The sequence below is a fragment of the Sinohyriopsis cumingii genome, chromosome 15 (genome assembly GCF_028554795.1).
Source record: "Sinohyriopsis cumingii isolate HCF-2022 chromosome 15, ASM2855479v2, whole genome shotgun sequence".
Classification (NCBI taxonomy): domain Eukaryota; kingdom Metazoa; phylum Mollusca; class Bivalvia; order Unionida; family Unionidae; genus Sinohyriopsis; species Sinohyriopsis cumingii.
In genome coordinates, this window is record NC_142975.1 from 55,459,884 (window position 1) to 55,479,887 (window position 20,004).

The 20,004-nt window shown below is 35.6% G+C and overlaps 1 protein-coding gene across 1 annotated transcript in view; it reads right to left on the reverse strand.

Moving 5' to 3' along the window:
• Positions 1 to 19,080, reverse strand: part of LOC149781834 (transcription initiation factor TFIID subunit 10-like) — an 83,467-nt gene extending 64,387 nt beyond the window's left edge. The window contains exon 1 of the mRNA XM_089936017.1: positions 18,998 to 19,080. Within this exon, the coding sequence (XP_089792143.1) occupies positions 18,998 to 19,013 (16 nt within the window). The 5' untranslated portion in view covers positions 19,014 to 19,080. The remainder of the gene's footprint in view (positions 1 to 18,997) is intronic.
• Between the last annotated feature and the right edge of the window lie 924 nt (positions 19,081 to 20,004).

Genomic DNA, 20,004 nt, shown 5'->3' on the forward strand with positions numbered 1-20,004 from the left:
TACTGGAGTCACACTTGTGATACTACCATGTAAACCTACATGTAAGTATAGGGCTGGGTCTATCACAACTGTCAGTAGGAAACACCCTGAGCAGTTACTTTTTTAGTATTTGGCAGTCCAAATTTAGTTTATCACCACAAGGACCCACCCATTTACAACATGTTTGACAAAATAACAAATAAAAAAGGCTGATAATATACAATTTTAAGTTCAAGTTACTTTCTATAAAAGGAATACAAACAATGTGTATTTACTGTGCAATGTGAGAATTTAAAAAAAAAACATTTCAACACTGGGTGCAAGTTGGAAATAAATGACAAAATACAATAAAAATAATTACCACTATTATGTAAAAAAAAACATTAGCAAGAATTAGGCATAAGACAAGTGATTCTAGAAAAAAATCGAAAACCTGAATAGGGTCTTCGCTTCATCATGGGTCTGAGGGGCAACACCCCTACTTGGGGTGTGGGTGGGGCAGGGAAATTGTAAACGACCTAAACTGGCATGTATGGCATGTCTTCTCTTCTTCTTACTATTAGTTTTTGTAATCCACAGTAAATGCCTACCTTTTTTTAAACAATGCCCACACTATTATGGAAAATAAAAGACTCAGAAAAATAAGATGAACCCTTAAAAACATCAGGCATAGTTGGCCATTATGGACAGAGAACAACTGCCTTTTTTCTCTACCAAATTTTATCCAACTCTCAACAAGGATTTAAATTTCTTGATATAATAAGAGTAATAACATTTTGTTTTAAAATTCATCAATGTGAAGCTGACATTCACCTGGCAGACCGTACTTCATTAAAACATCAGGCATAGTTGGCACTTATGAACAGAAAACAACTGCCTTTTTTCTCTACCAAATTTTATCCAGCTCTCAACAAGGATTTAAATTTCTTGATATAATAATAGTAATAACATTATGTTTTAAAATTAATCAATCTGAAGCTGACATTCACCTGGCAGACAGTACTTCGTTTCTCTGGCTCATTCTTTTCTACTGAATATTCGCTGCCACATAACTATCAAATACCCTGCTTCCACATGAAGCCCAATTCACATACCTCTGACACACAGTGCAGTATGCCTTTTTGGAAATTTTGACTTTTGAGGAATAATGTCAGTGTACAGCCATCAATTTTCTACAGTGCCCGCTCCTTCACAAAAACAGAACTGTTTAACTTCCAACATGTTCCAGAATGAAGCTAGTGAAGATTAAAAAGTTGTTGTTGTTGTAGGGTTTAACGCCATTTTTCAGCACACGATAGGCTATACATGGCGGCCGGTATTAATGGTGGAGGAAGAACCCGGGAAAACCCCGGAAAGAACCACCGACCCACGAGAAGCTACTGGCAAGCTTTCTCACATACCCACATTGGAAGAATCGGAGACTCGAACTCACTTAATAAGAATTATTCTCAATGCTAAATTCATGGCACAAATTAGCATGCCATTCCCTAATAGTTAAAATGGGTACAACAATATCTAAAAGGTGATGCAGAACGTTGGTTTAACAATTAAAAAAAACTGACAAAACTAAATCATTTTTGTGCAGATTTGAGCAAGACTGCTTTAATTTAGTCGGATGTAGAAAAATGTACAAGTCAAAATAGGTCAGAGTAAAATATAGCAACAAACATTTAACACATTCAAAGTTATCACTGTTTCATTCAGCTTCGACAAGTTTCATTTTAGTAATATTTATTGTAGTATGTACTTTCTGAATTTTTACACAACCCTAACTTACCCTAAAATCTGCTATGTGATGAAACTTTTGACAATTTAATTATGTTGACATGTATGTATCATTCATTTGTACAGTATTTCAAAGGAAGCCAGTAGGTCAGTGTATATCTAACATACATATCATGCCAAGCAACAACTTAAAGGCATGACAGCTAATCTGGTCTTGGAAGGTTTTCAACTGTTCATACAAATATGATGATGATACATATAGCTCATCTTGTGGGAAGAAACTGCCATGCTACAAGAAGGCACTTACAGTATTTTAAAGTACACAGTACAGAGTTCAGTTAAGACTGCAATTTTGCACTGACTGCACAAAATATGCCTCAAATATGACCAAGAGTCCCTTGAAGGGACTGATGCTCTACTTGGCAAAATGAATTTCCTGGGATTCAAGACAAGATCATTTCTGCCTTTTGATCATCTCGTAAGCTCTTCTGGGCTATAGTGATTAGATCTAAAACACATCCATATGACACAATGCAAAGTAATCAGCATAAACTTAGCATGTCTCCACACTAATCATGTTCCTGGTTGTGAATTCAGATCTTTAACCTGTGATGTGCCTTATACCGATAAGCATCTGGCTCACACATGCTGATGGTTAGCTAAACTGGTCATACTGCCATATGCAGCTACTAGAGATTTAACATGGTAATAAAAGATAACATGTAAAATGAAAAAATGTGTTTTTGCAAGGTAATCCTTGAACATGCTAATTATTTCTTTCGAAGAAATTCACCTAAACATGCAAGTCAAATATATATACTCCAACTGAAAACATTTATAAAAGCCAGATTTTCTTCGAAAAAAATAACTTTTGGTTGTTGTTGTTGTTGTAGGGTTTAACGCCATTTTTCAGCACACGATAGGCTATACATGGCGGCCAGTATTAATGGTGGAGGAAGAACCCGGGAAATCCCCAGAAAGAACCACCGACCCTCGAGAAGCTACTGGCAAGCTTTCTCACATACCCACATTAGCCGAATCCGAGTCTCGAACCCACGCAGACAGAGGTGAGATGGCAGTGATCCGTAACGGAGAGCGCATTAGACCACTCGGCCACTCGGGGCCCCAATAACTTTTGGAAAGAAATTCAAGTGGTAACAAGTCAGTTTTCCAGCCATAATGGCTTCCAACAGCAATGGTAAGGACACTGTCAAAAGGCAAAATTTGCTGATTCTTTTTGTTAACACATTAACCCCTAGTGATGACTTTACGGGGCAGGAGGTAGTAGCCTACTGCCGAGCTCTGTAGCGTCATGGTCATGCATGATACACTAAGGTGGGTGGTATTATACAAAGGTAGACAGATGTAGCTCTACAATGGTACCAAATAATCTGGAATACCTAGTTGCACTACAAAATACAGATATAAAGACCTCATTTTTTGGACCTGACATTTTTTAACCCAAAATTTGACCGTGGTTGGAATCCGATTTTGTGTTCGGATTTTAGACTTTTTGGTCTCAGATCTAAGGTAAACCGGTATGAACTGCAACAGACAGATGAGCCTTTGCAAAAAGTAGGATAAGATGGGCATTTGGAATAAAGAGTGGTCTCCATATAAAAAAAAGAGAAAAAAGTCCAACTTTTGCCCTTCTGCTCATGCGCGAGTCAAATAGCCAACGAAAATCTATGTTTCTAACACCACTAGGCAGCATGTTATTGAAAGATGACGGGATTTGGTGTTTTCTAGTCTATTCAGAAATAGCTTTTAAAATGTGTTTCCTACTCGATTTTCAGGCAAAAATGACAAAAAGCTCCAGGGGTTAATGTGTTAATGGTGGTTTTAACAACACTTTTAACACCATAATACTTATATCATGCCTAGGAAACACAACAAGTGCCTTTCCCAAGATCGCACAAAGAGAGCTTATTTGGGTTGGTACTAAATCTATGACCTTTTGGAATACATGTCCTACGCTCTATCAAGTGATCAGCTACGGTAACTTTCTTCTCAGACAGGCAAGAGTGTAATAAAGTAGTAGTATTTTTAAAATTATCAAACCTAAGATAGCTACTCATTTAAATATCATTAGATGTTTGCTCTTGAAATTATGATACGGTATTCAATACAAATCGGCAATGAGTAGTGACTTAACTGCACATGATTACACACCTTGGTAAATTTAACTAGAGTACAAATTTGGACATTCTTTTGAATTCTACACATTACGCCTTACTATCTATAACACATAATTCATCATAAACATGTAATTAAACAAGCAATAAAAAGTCGACAATTCATTTCAATGACTGAGAGAAGAGTGCTGATGACGTCACAACAAGAATTTAGAGCTTTAATTAGTTTACATTCAATATTATTATTGTTAAATTACTAAGGAAAGAAAAGAACTATGGTCAGTTTAGCAACAAGACTACCATGAATAGTAACTTGTACACACCCCCCATGTCATAAATTGTACGTATTAGCACACTTGTTTTTACATTATGTGGTTACGTTAGATACTTGACATCATGCATCGGAAATCAATATAAGGCCCAAAATGGGCTCCAGTGGGGACCAAGTGACTTTTCTCTCCCACCCAAATAGGTCAAAATTAGTTCAGAGCTTGCTCAAAACTTTGAGTCAACTAGCATAAAAACAAAAACTTGCAAAAAAGACATTTTTCCTTTAACAAATTTATTGTACAACATAATTTTGGCAAAAACTGATGACTTCATTAATAGGTTACTCTATATATACTGTATATATCCAACTTTTACAGGCTGAAATTTGAAATGAACTTGTTTAGATTTACAAGTATTCAGCCAATAAACCTCCCCTGAGTAATAATTTATTCTTGATTGGGCTACAAAGGCATGGAATTTCACTTTCTTCCTGAAGTTCATGTGTGAATTTTCAGTGTAAATCTCACAGATATGCAAATTCTTCTAACATTTCCCACATAATTTTAGGATGGTGTCATGCTATTCTGTTTTTGTTGCCATGTCAGGACATTTTTTATATTAAAACTGTTATTCATCACCCTTTGAGTACCAAAAAAAGTTTCAATAGTTCACAATTTACTCAGAATATACACTGCATGCGATGTCAAGGAGGGTGGACTCGAGAAAAGCTAACATCAGGATTGCTTTCCTTGCATATTTGCACAAAATAATAGCACTTGTGGAAATGTGTTTTTTCCCCCCAAAACAACACCATAGTGTGGACAATGCAAACAAATTTGGTCAAAGTAAAAGACACAGAACTCAATTTTGTGGAAACCATTTTGTATTCATAGTGACCTTGACCTTTGACATACTGAAAACAAAACTGATCAGTACCTTTGTTCTCAAATGCATGCAATACACAATGTATGGTCATACTTTGTGGTATAGGATTTTTTTGAGTTTCCCTGACCCTGACCATTTAGCTTTTAATCCCAAATTAATATTTTCTTCCTTGACTAGTGACCTTTTTAGTCCAAAGACAGCATCTTTCTTGTCTCTAATGCAAGCTATATACAAAATTCAACCAAGGCAATAGGTACTGAACTTAAGTAGTTTTGTAAAAATCTCCTCATTTGCGTAACCACTACCCTCTTCCCCTCAAAATAAATACATGTCTTCAATGTCTCAAATGCATGTCTTCCATAACATTTGGTCAAGTAGGTGATAAAGAACTCAAGAGAACACATGGAATCCACATTGCTTCAGCCACCGCGGCCTTGCAGTTCGACTCCCAAATCAATGTAGGGCTGCAACAATATACCTTCAGCAATGTAACGATATTTCATGTTGCATTTATTTAAAATGATAACACTTGTACAAATTAGGAACAAAATAGTTTCCTACTGCACTGGTTTTAAAATTAGGGTAGGCTGGTCGTGTTTTCTTAAAGAAACAATTTTTTTTAAACATGGGGGAAAAATTTATAAGAGTTGACAATGAAAAACAAGGACGGCTGACAAAGTGAAACACACATTTTTCTTTGCCTTGTAGTAAAATGATAAGACCATCCACATGAACTCACTGGCATAAAATTAACTCAGCTTTTCATTAGGTTTTTTTAATGAATCTTTGATCCTGCCAAATGCCTTTAATGAGGAATTGCCATCAAATAAAGCAGCATCTTTAAAGTTAAAACAAAAATCTTAATATCCCTTTTCGTTAATTTTATTGGTTTTGAAGAAAGAAAGAAAATATCTAAAGTTAGTCAACTGACAGCAAATAGGGTTCATAGAAAGTCAAGACATAAATCACTTGATGACGTGGATTTGGTTATACCACAGTAAACTGAATTTTCTGTAGTGTAAATTTCATGTTAAAACTTGTAAAAAGTTTTCTGAATAAATATGAGCAAAATATAGTGACGTACAAAAATTGTATCATGATAATATTGCGGCAGTCATATCACAATAAATTGATGAACCATTTGATCTTGATCTATACAACATTTTTTTAAATTCAACAACAGAACAAGCAATGACCTCGATCTGTCAATGCAGTATGTGATGGTACATCTGGGTCTATGTTCTTTGTAGTTGGACATAATAAATGCAACTGTCTCCATAAAAAATGCATACCTCAAAATTATTGTAAGTGGGACCCAGAATAAGTTTTGCAAGTGTGGCAGGGATGGGGTGGGGTATGAATTTCTTGCCATGTTACTAGTCTACTTTCAATTTACATACATCCAATAAAGTGATTCAATCAAGATAGCTTACATCCTTTAACTGTGAATTTTCAAACAAAAAATATCATTCTACAATCTGAATGCAAACATGACCTTGCAGGTGCCATATGCCACATGGCCCTTTTGCAATTCTACTTGAGCACTTTATCTCTTTTACAGAATAATTTTTATCTCCTTCAAGAACAGAGAAAGATATTACCGTCTTCATCATACCACATCTAGAATATTCCTGTTCTATATGGGGTAACTGTGATGAAGAAAACAGAGATTAATGAAATTTTAACAAAAGACCAGCTACAATTATCATCAAAAAAATCTACTCTGTTTTTAAAACCCCAGTGTGGATTCCATTTCAACATCAAACTAAACTTCAGAGAGATTAATTAGTCTACAAATCCTTATATGGGTTGCTTCCTGATTATCTTAAAAATAATTTGTGGAATATGTATATATGTATGACCGAATCTCCCTCTCATACAAAATGTATACTAATCCAAACAAATTCAGTTTTATAATAAGAGCTTTGTTTATACTGGTGATACACTATAAAAGGTCATTTGACTCAGCCCAAGGTCTTTATAAGCCTCATAGTCAACATCAACAGTAAAAACAGCAGCAAAAATTGTACATCATGTACATGTACATGTAACTGGAAGGAACACAAGATTGGTCAGTTGACCAAATCAGCTTATATAAAGTTATTATTATTACTACTATTATTATTATTATTATTATTAGTAGTAGTAGTAGTAGTAGTAGTAGTAGTATCATTATACATCAGCACACTTTGAGTGTATAAAGGATCTGAGCTTCTGGATCAAATACATGTAAAATTCTCAAAGAATTCACCATTTTCTTCCTCAGACACCTAAGGACACTCCCCGTTTTCATATTATGATCAGCCATAGCCAATTTGCTGAATAGCTAAAGGCTAGACTTACATTAAGTATACAGGCAAGAAACAAGTGTGACTTAAAGTAACAGTTAATCCTTATCAAATGAAATCATCTTGTGAAAATAATTGCCCTTCCAAAGGCTTATCAAACATTATTCAATGAAACCTGTTCTACTGATTGTGTATGTAAACACCTACAACTTATTGGGAAATAAACTCCACTATATTTTGTTGTAACGATGTTTAAATTAAACTGGTAAACCATGAATATAATCAAAGCTTTCTCCAAGTCCTACTTGTCAGATCATTGAGGTCATAGTAAAAATATGAATAACTGCCATTTAAATATGTGTGATTTCTAAAGAGCTCTATAACATCAGTAGAGACTTTATACACTGACTTGTAAAATTGAGTCGGCAAATTCTGTTTTTATTTTTCTCAGTAATCGGAATGTCCTCTTTCTTAAGTTCAAATATGGTACCCCTAGGAAATGGACATGATGGAAATGAGATATCAAAAGGAAGAAAAAATGTGAAAGTTCCAATTTGATTGGTGATAATGGATTATCACTACCTAATGCTTATGCTAATTTATCTTAACAACATTTTAAATCTGCAGTCTCAAGCTATCTGAATTTAGGTACCTTGTATGTACCAAGATTAATTCATATTTTTCTATAGAACCAAAGTTTTACGACACCTTTATTCTTTGGGTCAACTCATAAGGCACTTAATACTATTTAGTAATTAGCATAGTTTTTTGGAACATAAGCAACTTAGTATATTTTTCATTCCTTCTTTGTTTAGTTTCATGATGGAAATTCATGTTTATATATAAAGTGTAATACCGGATGTTTACTCATGCAAATTTCTTTGGAGGGAAATGGACATACTTTTTTTATTGTTAGAGAAAACTACAGAGCATTGTAAGTTAAACCGGTAATCATTCTTGGGATTCACTGTTCACAATTTTATTGTTGTGGTTTACTTTTTTGTTTTCAGTACTGTTGTAGGGGTAAAATTATTTATATATTTACATATAATAATGTTTAAACAACATTCTATCCACCGAAAAATAATTTTCTTTGTAGTGTGTAATTCTAAATAGTTAAGAATGCAATCCTAACAATATTAAAATAAAGAACACAAGCTTTTATTTTTCTTTCTATTCTTCTGAATGTGAGGGACTCCCAAATTTATGCCAGGGACTCAGATACAGACTGAGGACTCCTGAGTCCAGGACTTCTCATCCTAAAATTCAATTGAACTTTGTTTAGTTTTCAGAGTCTTTAAGTGACATTTCTTTTTGTCTTCATGAACTAGTTGGTTTGGTTGATTTGGTAGTTTTACAGCATGGCAACCTGAGCAAGTATCTTGTCCAAGAATGCACAACTGAAGCTAACCTTGGCTGATCCAATGGTAGGATCAGAGCCTACACACTTTCATACTATCAAAATGGCCCTGCCTCCATCAGTTGCCTTGTGTGAGAGCATCGTGTATATTCTACACTCCCAAACCCACAACGGAAGATCATCAACAAATGATAACTGTAAAGTACCTAAAGTGCGCTCCGAGATAACAAGATACTTTGTCTGGGTTCTTAACAGATGCACCATTCTTACTTACTTTCACATACCCACTGCATGTGTCCAGCATAATACACAAATGTTTTTTTAAAATAATTTTTAATCTTTATAATTAATGTTTCAGTTAACATTTAAAAAAAACAGAAAGAAAAGACAAACTTTGCTTTGGTTTGTTCAATGAATTCAGTCCATCCTACAAAAGATTTATGCATCGATACAAGTGGTGTTTGTTACACTCTACAGTATGTTATTGAAAGATCACCTGGGATTTGGTGTTTTCGGATCTATTCAGAAATTGCTTTCAAAATGTGTTTCCTACTCGAATTTCAGGTGAAAACAACAAAAACCTCCAGGGGTTAATGTGTTAAACATCTTCACATGTTGTGTAGTGCGATCTATATAAGCAAAGGCTCCTGTGCAATTTACATCTCCAACTTTTACCCTTCTACTCATGCGCAAGCCAAATAGCCAATGAAAAATGATATTTCTAACACAACTAGGCAGTATGCTATTGAAAGATCACCTGGGATTTGGTGTTTTCAGATCTATTCAGAAATTGCTTTCAAAATGTGTTTCCTACTTGAATTTCAGGCGAAAACAACAAAAAACCTCCAGGGGTTAATGTGTTAAAGATCTTCTCATGTTATGTAGTACGATCTACATAAACAAAGGCTCCTGTGCAATTTACATCTTCTAAACTCTGACCATACCAATAGCTATGGGATAATGCTGACAAATCTGGGCAATCAAGTTCCCATCCTGCCCACGAACTAACTTAACCACCAGATTATTACCAACAAATGACATGGTTATCAATAAAATATCTATACTGCTTGCAGAAATGCTGCCAGATCACTGAATTTTCTTCAATTTTATTAGGTATCAACTCAAAATATTTAAGGCTAAACATCCACATTATTTGGGTCATTGACAATGCAACACTGTGAAAGGCACTGAGGACTATAACATGCAGTTCAACAAGGTTCTTGGCAGAATGTATCAAATTTTTGAACAACATACTGTACACTGAAACAAACATAAAATGAAAACAAATTAAAGCTAAGATAGAGATTTTATCTGCATACTATTTATAATAATACGGAGAGAAAAAAAGTTCATTTACTATGTACAGTAAAACAGTCACACAACCAGCTGGGTCCATACCACAATATACAGATATACAGTAGTGGTAAAACAACACAACCCTAACTCTTAAAGGGATTGTGATGCAACATGACTGGCAATACCCAGCTTAAATCCTGAATGAAAAATTCCATGCAACCCATTCAAGATAAATCAAATAATAAAATAACCACTGCCTTTATGTTATCACATTTGGCAGTCACATGTAACTGGTGCCAAACTAGCTCATATAGTGCCTGAGCTAAAAAAAAAGACAGACAGCCTGACACCTGTAGATCAGGCTCCTCCAGTATTTAAAGCAAGTTACATGTCATGCTCATAAAAAAGAATAAAGTGATCTAATTTGCCTGAAAGAAACCTTGAGCCCACCAATGAAATGCAACATATTTGTTCTGAAGTGAATTGCTACATATTTATTCTGAAGACACTGATAATACTCAGTCCCCCCACCCACCCAATCTGTATAAAATCACATCTCCATAGTACTACTTGAAGATCTGACAGCAACTGCTGCTGGGTCATGTTCTGATGACCTTTGAATTAGCCGATGGAAGTACAGCTTTCAAAAACCTGATGCACTTCAGCCATACTCCTCAGTCTTCCAAATGTGATGATGTAACAAGTCATCTGATTGGCGGATAAAATTAGCAATTATGATAACAACTTAGATCACCAGAACCTGACCCCTAAGTGGTTCTTGTCAGATCTTCATGTATAACAGTGGAGATCCAATTTTAATCTGACTCGGTCCACTGCTGCGACACCATCTTTAGGTCCCTCACTGTATTAAGATCATCTGGCTAATTGTACTGAAAGCATTCAACTTTGTGTACCAACTGAAACGTGTTATTTATGAATTGGTGACAGCACTCACTGCATAAATGTATTGAGTGGTACAGATGTAATTGTTTGACAATTTATGTAGGGGATTAGCGACTTAAACAAGCCACCAATACAATGTTTTTCACAATAAAGGAACTGAGATCATTACGTTGTATTTTAATCCATTTAAACACATTGCTGGATTCCTGAATGGTCATGTTATACATCATGCTGAAATTGGAGAACTTTAGTTCTGGGTTTGACTCCCATTCTATTGGTTTAGCTCATTACAATACTTAATTTAAAGGCATTTAACTCTAGCTTGCCTATGTTCCTTTGAATGTACAAGCTCATAAAATATGGGAAAAACCCACATGTAGCAATAAATAATACATGTACTACATCTACTAACAAAGGGGGGTCACTTCTCCCTTTTCTTTAATGACCTATTTAAAAATCAACAGTGAAATAAATCTCGCTATGTGTCCATAGTAATTCTACTTCCTTCCCTACCTTAAAGGAATGCTGGCATGTTTTTCAATGTAACCTCTCAACGTGGCCATGATCGTCCATACCTGACATGGCTGTAAATCGTACTGAATGACACAATGCACTTTCATTACAAGTCCATACATTGTGCAATGCACTTTTTGATTACTTCATTTTTCATCAACCAATGAGTGCAGTATCTCAATCAGCACACTGCACCATCAAGTCACATTGGGTGGTTATGGTCATATAGGTGCATAACATTATGCAAATAGGCTAATTTAATATAGTAAATGAAAGCTGAATCAGCAAAAGGTACAAAAAGTAGTGTATCTGCATTAAACATCAGTACCAACTTTGTCTGCCTATGCTTTGTATTTCCTGTCACATTTATATCAAAGCAGGTCATGGGGAAGTGCTGTCCTTTGTATTTTTTATTGTTACATTAGTAACGATACAAGCCTGTGGAAAACAATGCATAGAAACAACAAAACATATTTAAAAATTCAAAACGTATTTAAATGACATTGTCTATAACACAAGGTATCATTGGTTGTTTATGTGTAATTCCTATCTTTGATAATTTAATATTAGCGATATAAATAAGGATATAGAATGAATTAATGAAATGAAGAAAAAAGAAAAGAAAATCAAGCAAGTGTGTTTGTGGAAAAATATAGGTGCACGTACTGTAACTTGTACTTCTCCACATGTGAAGAAGTTTTACATTGTTCAGCAACGTGTTGTAATGGTCCCACACAACAATCAGTTTGCAGTGATATAGGCTTTGTTATACCATTATGATGCATTGCAGCTCCTGCACTGGGCTGATACTGCTTTATATATCTTTGTCAGAAATTTAAATCTGAGGTCTGTTTTCTATTCCATATTCCCCCTTTAATCACTGTCTTCTTAAGATTGCTGAATTCTCTTCATTACTCAGCCAAATTATGTTCATCCTGAGGAGATTTTCTTTGAATTTGACACGAGATATATTCATATTTCATACTGGCATTTCTTAGCATGTGGTTGCTTTTTCTTCAGCATTGAAAAACTGCTTATTTCAGCATTTTGACATGAAATGAACTAAAATTTCAACTGTCCTTAAATATTCCTCGAGCACAGTTGTGTCCTACCTTTTGCATTTCCAGAGAAAATTCACTTGAATTTAACAATTTCATGAAATAAATTCCAGCCCACATGGACACAACAATAATACTGCTTGTTTCTGCTAGATCTTAAGCATAAATATTTTTTTCCATTATTAGATTATAAAGTCTCCTACATGATCTCACATCACAATTAACATCTTCTATTTTTAAAAAAACATTACCTAATGGAGAATAACCTTCTAGAAAGTTCTTAATGTTTACGGCCAAAAAATGCTATCTATAATTTGCAGTCTGCTACTAAAATTATGATCTATAACCTGGACAATGTCAGGTACAACAGGTATATTGTAGTAAAATCCCAATAATCTAGACCCAGACCCAAATAAACATTTACTTCTATTAATAATGATCCTGATAATAAACCCACTGAGACTGAGAATATCTTAACTATGTATTGGTTGTTTAAAGAATAATAAAAAAATGATTTTTTTAAATCAATAATTCAGGCCAAGTAGAAGATAAACTTGATTTTGACAAGGTTAAGTCCAAGATACAATGTTACATTACAAAAGCATATAATAAAATGAATTTAAAAAACCCCACAACAATGCAAATTAAATATTTAATAACAAGTGTTATGCTCAGCTAATGTTTCTCCATTTTGTCATGAACTAAACTAAAATGTATCAACTGTCTTTAAATATTCCTCTAGCACATCTGTGTCCAGCCTGTGCCCGAGGCCTTCACCTTGTGAAGTTCTCAGCCATCATCATGTTGGCAGTCCTTTCGAAAATATGCATTTTCATTAATATGCCTAAATTGTGATAAGAAACTGTTCTTGCTCATGTGGCCTGGAAATTTAAGCAATTTATGTTTTGGTCCCCCAGCCAAAAAGGGTTGGATACCCCTGCTCTAGAAAAGCTTGAAAGAAAAAATGAGAATTTAACAATGCAAACACTTAATTATGTATTCTTGTTGAAACCATTTATTGGTTGGTCTCTCCTTTTAATCTTACTTCCACTGAATGTCAACTGCTTTTTAATAAAAGACTTAACGCTTTCATGGACACCTTCAATTCCTTTATTACTTGCAACGTCTCATAAAACAACCTGCATTCGGAATTAAACTTCCAGATTACAACAGCAAAATAATCGACAATTGTTGTGCATACATATTAGCCTTTGTTATCTTATTACGTTACAATGACCATAACATTTTTGGTCCCCAATAGACTGGTTCCCACTGGATTCTGTAACCCCGGACACAATGCTGTGACAGTGATCTACCCAAATTTTGTTTTTGTCTTAAAATAATAACATTAATGAAACAATAATAATAAAATAATCATCTTTAATTTTTCGAAAGCAGTAGGGTAATTTCCACTAGAAAACTGTGCTGTTGACATCCTTTAAAATGGCATTTTTGTCCTACCACAGGCAGAATCACATATAATAATGGGCAATCAAACAAACGCCAGTCAAAAGTTAATCCAATAAACTCATAATTGATTAAGTTTTCCAGTAACTATAATAAGAGTCAGTGGCAGACAGTGGTACAGGTCCACTGGATCTGTATGGGATGGAATGAGATGTTTCCACCCCCACAAGTTTCCGAACTATGAGTAAAATAATGTGAGGATAGCACAGCATCAATGGGCGGATGTCTTCCTCAATGAAGTCAATGGCTAGGTTGGAAGGGCTTTAAGATGAGCTCAATGACCATGTGCTTATGACCAGAGCATGCCACATTTTATCAGTGGATTTCGGCTGTGGTCATCCAGTCTGGAGAGGGATGGGCTCCGCCAGGCTGTATCTTGCACTTGACATACCACATAAAGACAACTAACAACAATTCCATACTGGATCGGTGGCAGCCCAGGTCAAACAATGACTGCGCCTTCTGCTGCACACCAGGATGGAGGTGACAAGTATGCTACTGGTGCTCCCACTACCAAGATCCGTGGGAGAGACAGCATCATCATTGGCACATGGAACGTTAGAATACCAAGGGCTATCGATAAGTTGAAGAACTTGCACATGAGTTGGAGAGGTACAACTGGAACATTATTGGTCTCTGCAAAGTGTGCTGGAAAAACTTTGGGGAAATAACAACTTCAGCAGAAGAGTGGACAAACACAATCATGGTATTGGATTTCTTGTCCACAAAGGCATTGTGAACAGCATTATGGGTTGCTGCCCAGTCTCATTACCATGTGACTGAGGGTGACTCCTGTCAACATCACAATCATACAAGCCTACGCACCTACATCTAACTACGATGACAACGAACTGGAGACATTTTATAACCAACTGCAAGATGTCATTGACAACTCACCCAAGAAGGACATTCTGTTTGTACAAGGAAACTGGATTGCAAAGGAAGGAATTGAGTCACAGACAAACTAGCAAAGCACCTATGGACCCTTCTGCAATGCAGAAACAAATGAAAAAGGAATCAGACTCTTGGATTTTGCTGCCTACAACAATCTTGTGCTAGCCAACACATTCAGCCCTCACAAAGCATCTAGAAGATGGACCTGGCACAGTCCAGAGGGACAACATCACAACCAGATTGACTACATCTTGGTGAAAACAAAATGATTCCACACAGGACTGAATATCGCCAGAACACAAAGTTTTCCTGAAGCAGATATTGAAGTGGCCATGATTTATTAATGACAACATTTCGCCTGCACCTGAAAATGATCAAAAAGCCTAACCAACCAAGAATTAAATTTGACCCTGAGAAATTCTGAAGATCCAAAAGTCGCAGAAGCCTTTCATGCAAGGTGGTAAATTTGCACCTCTGATAACCCTGGACAGCCAAAACACAGCTCTAAAGTCCTTAACAACCACATTCAACACAGATAGCAAGGTTATTGGCAAATATTGTCGAACAAAGAAACCTTGGGTCACAAACAAATGACCTTGAACTATGCGACAAAAGAAGAGAACTGAAAAAGAGATCATAAAGGAGCTAGAAAATACAGAGGGATAAACAACATGATATAGAAAGCATTTAAAAGGCAAAGGAATCCTGGATAGAAAGACAATGCTGCAAAACTGAAGAGTCTGAGTAGAAATAATAACAAAATGGCATTTCAACTGGTGAAGATATCACAACCCATAAACAAGGGAAAATTATCACCATCCAAGACAAATCAGGCAAACGCCACAAAGAAGATAACTGTCAACAGACTAAAGCCTCAGCTGAAATTATTGCTGAAGAGCATGCAGGCTACAGAGCAGGAAGGAGCACCACAGTCAGAACAAATCTTCAATCTCAGACTCTTTGCAAAAAATACCTTCAGCATCAGCAGAATCTATACGTCTTTATAGATTTCAAAAAGGTATTTGATAAGGTATGGCATGTGGTCTTATGGGCAACTATCAGTAAGTACAACATCAGCTCACACCTAGTGCAGGTCGTTAAATACCTCAATGAAAAATCCACCAGTGCCGTCTTCATCAATGGCAGCAGAGGAGATTGCATTTGAACAACAGTTGGAGTAAGACAGAGACGTATACTGTCACCTACTCTTCAACATTTTCCTGGAAAGGATCATGGGGTATGCCTTGCAAGACCACAAGGGCTGTCAGAACTGAAGGAAGAACTATCACCAATCTTTGCTTCACAGATAATATTGATGGTTTAGCAGGAGACGCAAAATAACTGGCTGACTTCACTGAGCGCCTCAACACAACTTACCAGCATACGGTATGGAGATTAGCGCCTATAAAAAAAAATCTGATGACAAACAACATCAATGACATCAGTGCAGAAATAAAGGTCAGTGGAAAGAAGCTGGAAAGAGTCACAAGTTTCACATACTAGGAATCAGTTATTTCATATGATGGCTCCAAAACCAGAACTAATTTGCAGGATTGCCCAGACAACAGCAGCAATAACAAGGTTGAGACCAATAAGGAAAGATACCAACAATGCTCTTGGTTCCAAAATAAAGCTGATGCGCTTAATTGTCACATCCAGACCTGCCGACATTGGAAAAAATCAAAATCTGTAATTTGCCCTCAAATCACCATTAAAAATCAGGAGTCAGGGTAAAAAGTCAGGAGGAACAAGAGTAAGGTGTATATATCATGATATAGATGTTAACTTTTGTTATTTCAGTCCATTGTATTTTGCAGATTTCCATTTCCAGTTCATCATTTATTTGTCCATGGGTGCAAAATTTGCTAACAAGAATAACTTCCAGGGTTGATGCTGACAGGCTGGCTCATTGGGCTGGTTCTGTTTTTTCTGACCATTGAGAATGCTCTCTCAGCATTGTTGTTGCTATGCTGTATTGAAAGTATTGATAGCATTACTCTTCCAAGGGTTGCAGACAACAGCTGGCCAGGTTAATCCTTTGTTCCTGAGAGCAACCCACTAAAGGATGACTAACTTATTCATGCAAGTGTTGCAGATGTGTTTAAACAATCTGCAGTATCGTTTAAGGACCTGGCCTTTATCTCCAACCGAACAGAAGGAATCAACACTGATGATCTGCATAGTGTTTCAGTTTTTATCAAATCTACAATTCTGACGTAGAATTTAATGTGGAAAGAGCCAATCATCAGAGGCAGAATGCATGATAGGCCCTGCGAGTCGACGACGAATGAAAGCAAACTGCTTCTCCCAATCATTCTTATATTTTTTATCCTATTTCTTTTTCTTGCCTGGTGAAAAGACGTCAGTTACTTCCTTTTCTTCTTTTTGCTTCTTGCTGAGAAACTTATCCATTATGATGCTGAGGGCATCAGATAAAGAGAACCACACTGTGAGACAATCTCTTTGTAGTGGTAGACGAAAACCAGAAATCAAGTCTGATATGGTAAAATACTAAGAAACATACCAGACACAGAAAAACCAGAGAAACAGAAAATGATGTTTTTGTTTTTTTTTAAAAATGTTTCTTTTTCTATCAGGGAGTTGAAAAATCTGGGTTTTTAAAAGCATCATAAAACTGGGAGATAGGGCTGTCAAAAGCCACAGAAAACTTCAACTGGGTACCCATTGCAACGTTTAACGGGTAACCGGGTACCCGTTAGAACATGAAAGACATGAAAAACCTTAGTTATCGAAATGTCAAATTTTCACAAACCTGGATTGTTGTAAGGTGACAAAACAAACGGACTATTTACATCATTTTACACATTGTTTACCACACTTTATCAACTATTTCGCATTATCTTTTTCGCATTCTACCAATTTGCACTTTCGCAACGAAACTTGAAAATAGGTCCAATTCTTTTGTGAGAATTTGAAATTTATTAGAGAAAAGACATCAGAGTAAGTAAAGTCTGACTAAAACATTATGACTTTACTTTGTAGAAAAAGCATCGTTATTTTAGTTGTCATTTGTTTGAAATATTCCTGAAAATTTGACTTTCGTAACGATGTTAGTTGACATCAAAACACGATACACAGCACCGTTAGTTAGGCTGTAAGACCTTGACACCCACAACATAAATATCAGTGTCAGGTCTTACATGTAGGACTACCACATGAACCTACTTCGGCATATCTTGACTACCTTCGTATTGCAACAAATTCAAATGTATGTCAACGGAACATGAAAATGCTTCCGTTTGCTAGTGTCATATTTTCATTCCGCCAGGATAAAGACAGCACAGTAAACATATTAATTACACATAAAATTGTGGAAGAATGTCGATATATGCTGCAAAATGTGTGAGATATTCCTGAAACTTTGACTACTCATTCTGATGTCAACGACATCGGAACAGGCTATACAAGGCCATTATTTGGATAGTAAGACAAAGCACTAAAACAAAACCAACATGTGTTATGTCTTACATTGTAGGACTACAAAAACCCTGCCTAAAAAATCTTTTAAAACATGTGCAACAGGAAACACAATTTTGGGGAGCCTTACTGGCCGATAAGGGGTAAATACTATCTAAACAGTAAATGTCAATCACCAGTGCATGCAGTCAATTTGTTATATAGTATATATACTGTGCTCGCTTAAGCAGAAAATTTTGCAAGAGGCGAATCAAGGGTTAATTTCATGACAGATGGCCCGGCTCTAATCAACGTGCGTCATAAAAGCGCACTTTTGGAATTACCATATTTAAACTCCAAATGTCAAAATCCGAGGATAAGCGTCTTCTGAGAACCATGTTTTGCATCACTGTTGTCATTAAGTACACATTACTCTATTATATAACAAATAATAAATTATCAAGTTATGAATTAACTTGTACATAACCTTTTCGGTTGTTCTACGCAGTGTGGGGCAATTTAGATACTGTTTTCGATAACCAGTCTTGAAACGCTCTCTTTTTACAAATGCAGTAAGTCTTTATTAAGACCCGACAATGTTTTTATCATGTAAATTCACTACAGTACTGCCAGTATCGATTTTTACATCGAAATTAGGTACCTTTCATTATGCTTCGAAATCTTTTCCACATTCTCACAAGAAAAAACCCTACATTCAGTCCTCGTCAAATAATGAACTGAAACAAAACATTTAGAATTTAAATTTGTAAGCAAACTATCGTGTCAAAGTAAAATAATTGCACAAACCTGTGCCTTGATTCATGATTCGTCTCCATACAAGATGGCGTAGAACAAAAATTATTACGGCTCATTTGATTGGCCACAGAAAAATCTTGCATTAACCAATGATTGAATACCATGTAAAAGTGAATTATTAAGAAGAAATTGAGACAAACATTCAAAGACATAAGAAAAAGGTGGAAGAAAGACAAACAAAACCCCCACGTTATAAAGACCGAAATCGTGAGAGTAAAGAAGCAGAATCTATGTTTAGATGTGGTAGGCAACATCAAGTACCAAGAACCATATAGGATATAAAATTAGTAGAATTTCAAACTGTACTGAATACATGTATAAAGCAGGAAATAACAGTTCAGAAAATCATTAAAATAAATCAGTTGAAGAAATTATGGTACTCACTGAAAAATGAAATTCAATGAGACTGTTCAATACTTGGACCAAAAACACCTACCATAGATTATATAAGAAATCAAAAGGTTGATCAGAATATACACTATCTGTACTAAAGATATTAGAGGTATTTCAAGGCATCTGAGAAAAATCATCTCATTCTAATGAGGCATTTGGTACAAACAAGTTTTTAAAAAAAAACACTGAGCAGTTATCCTGACTTGTAAGTCAAGTCAAATCCAAACTGAAAACATATATGCCACCACATAATGTCTGACACATTACAGATTGTTAGAAGTAATCAGTAGAACAAACATCATTGACTCTGATCTGCCAGCAAATTATGTGATGTCAGATCAGAGTCTATATTTTATGGTGTTGGACCTAACCTATAAGTGAGTAAATACAGCTATTAAGTAACAAAACATGTAAAAAAAATTCAGTAAAGAAACATTTCACTCATAGAAAAAATGCTCACCAGGACTCACATGGTGTTGTTTCATTAAAAATTTGACACAATGAAAATCTATATACTTGAAAATGAATCCTTTTTTAAAATACCAGTCCCATCAGAATTACTGCAAGGTTCTGTTCTTGGTCGTATCCTGTTAATGCTGTTGACG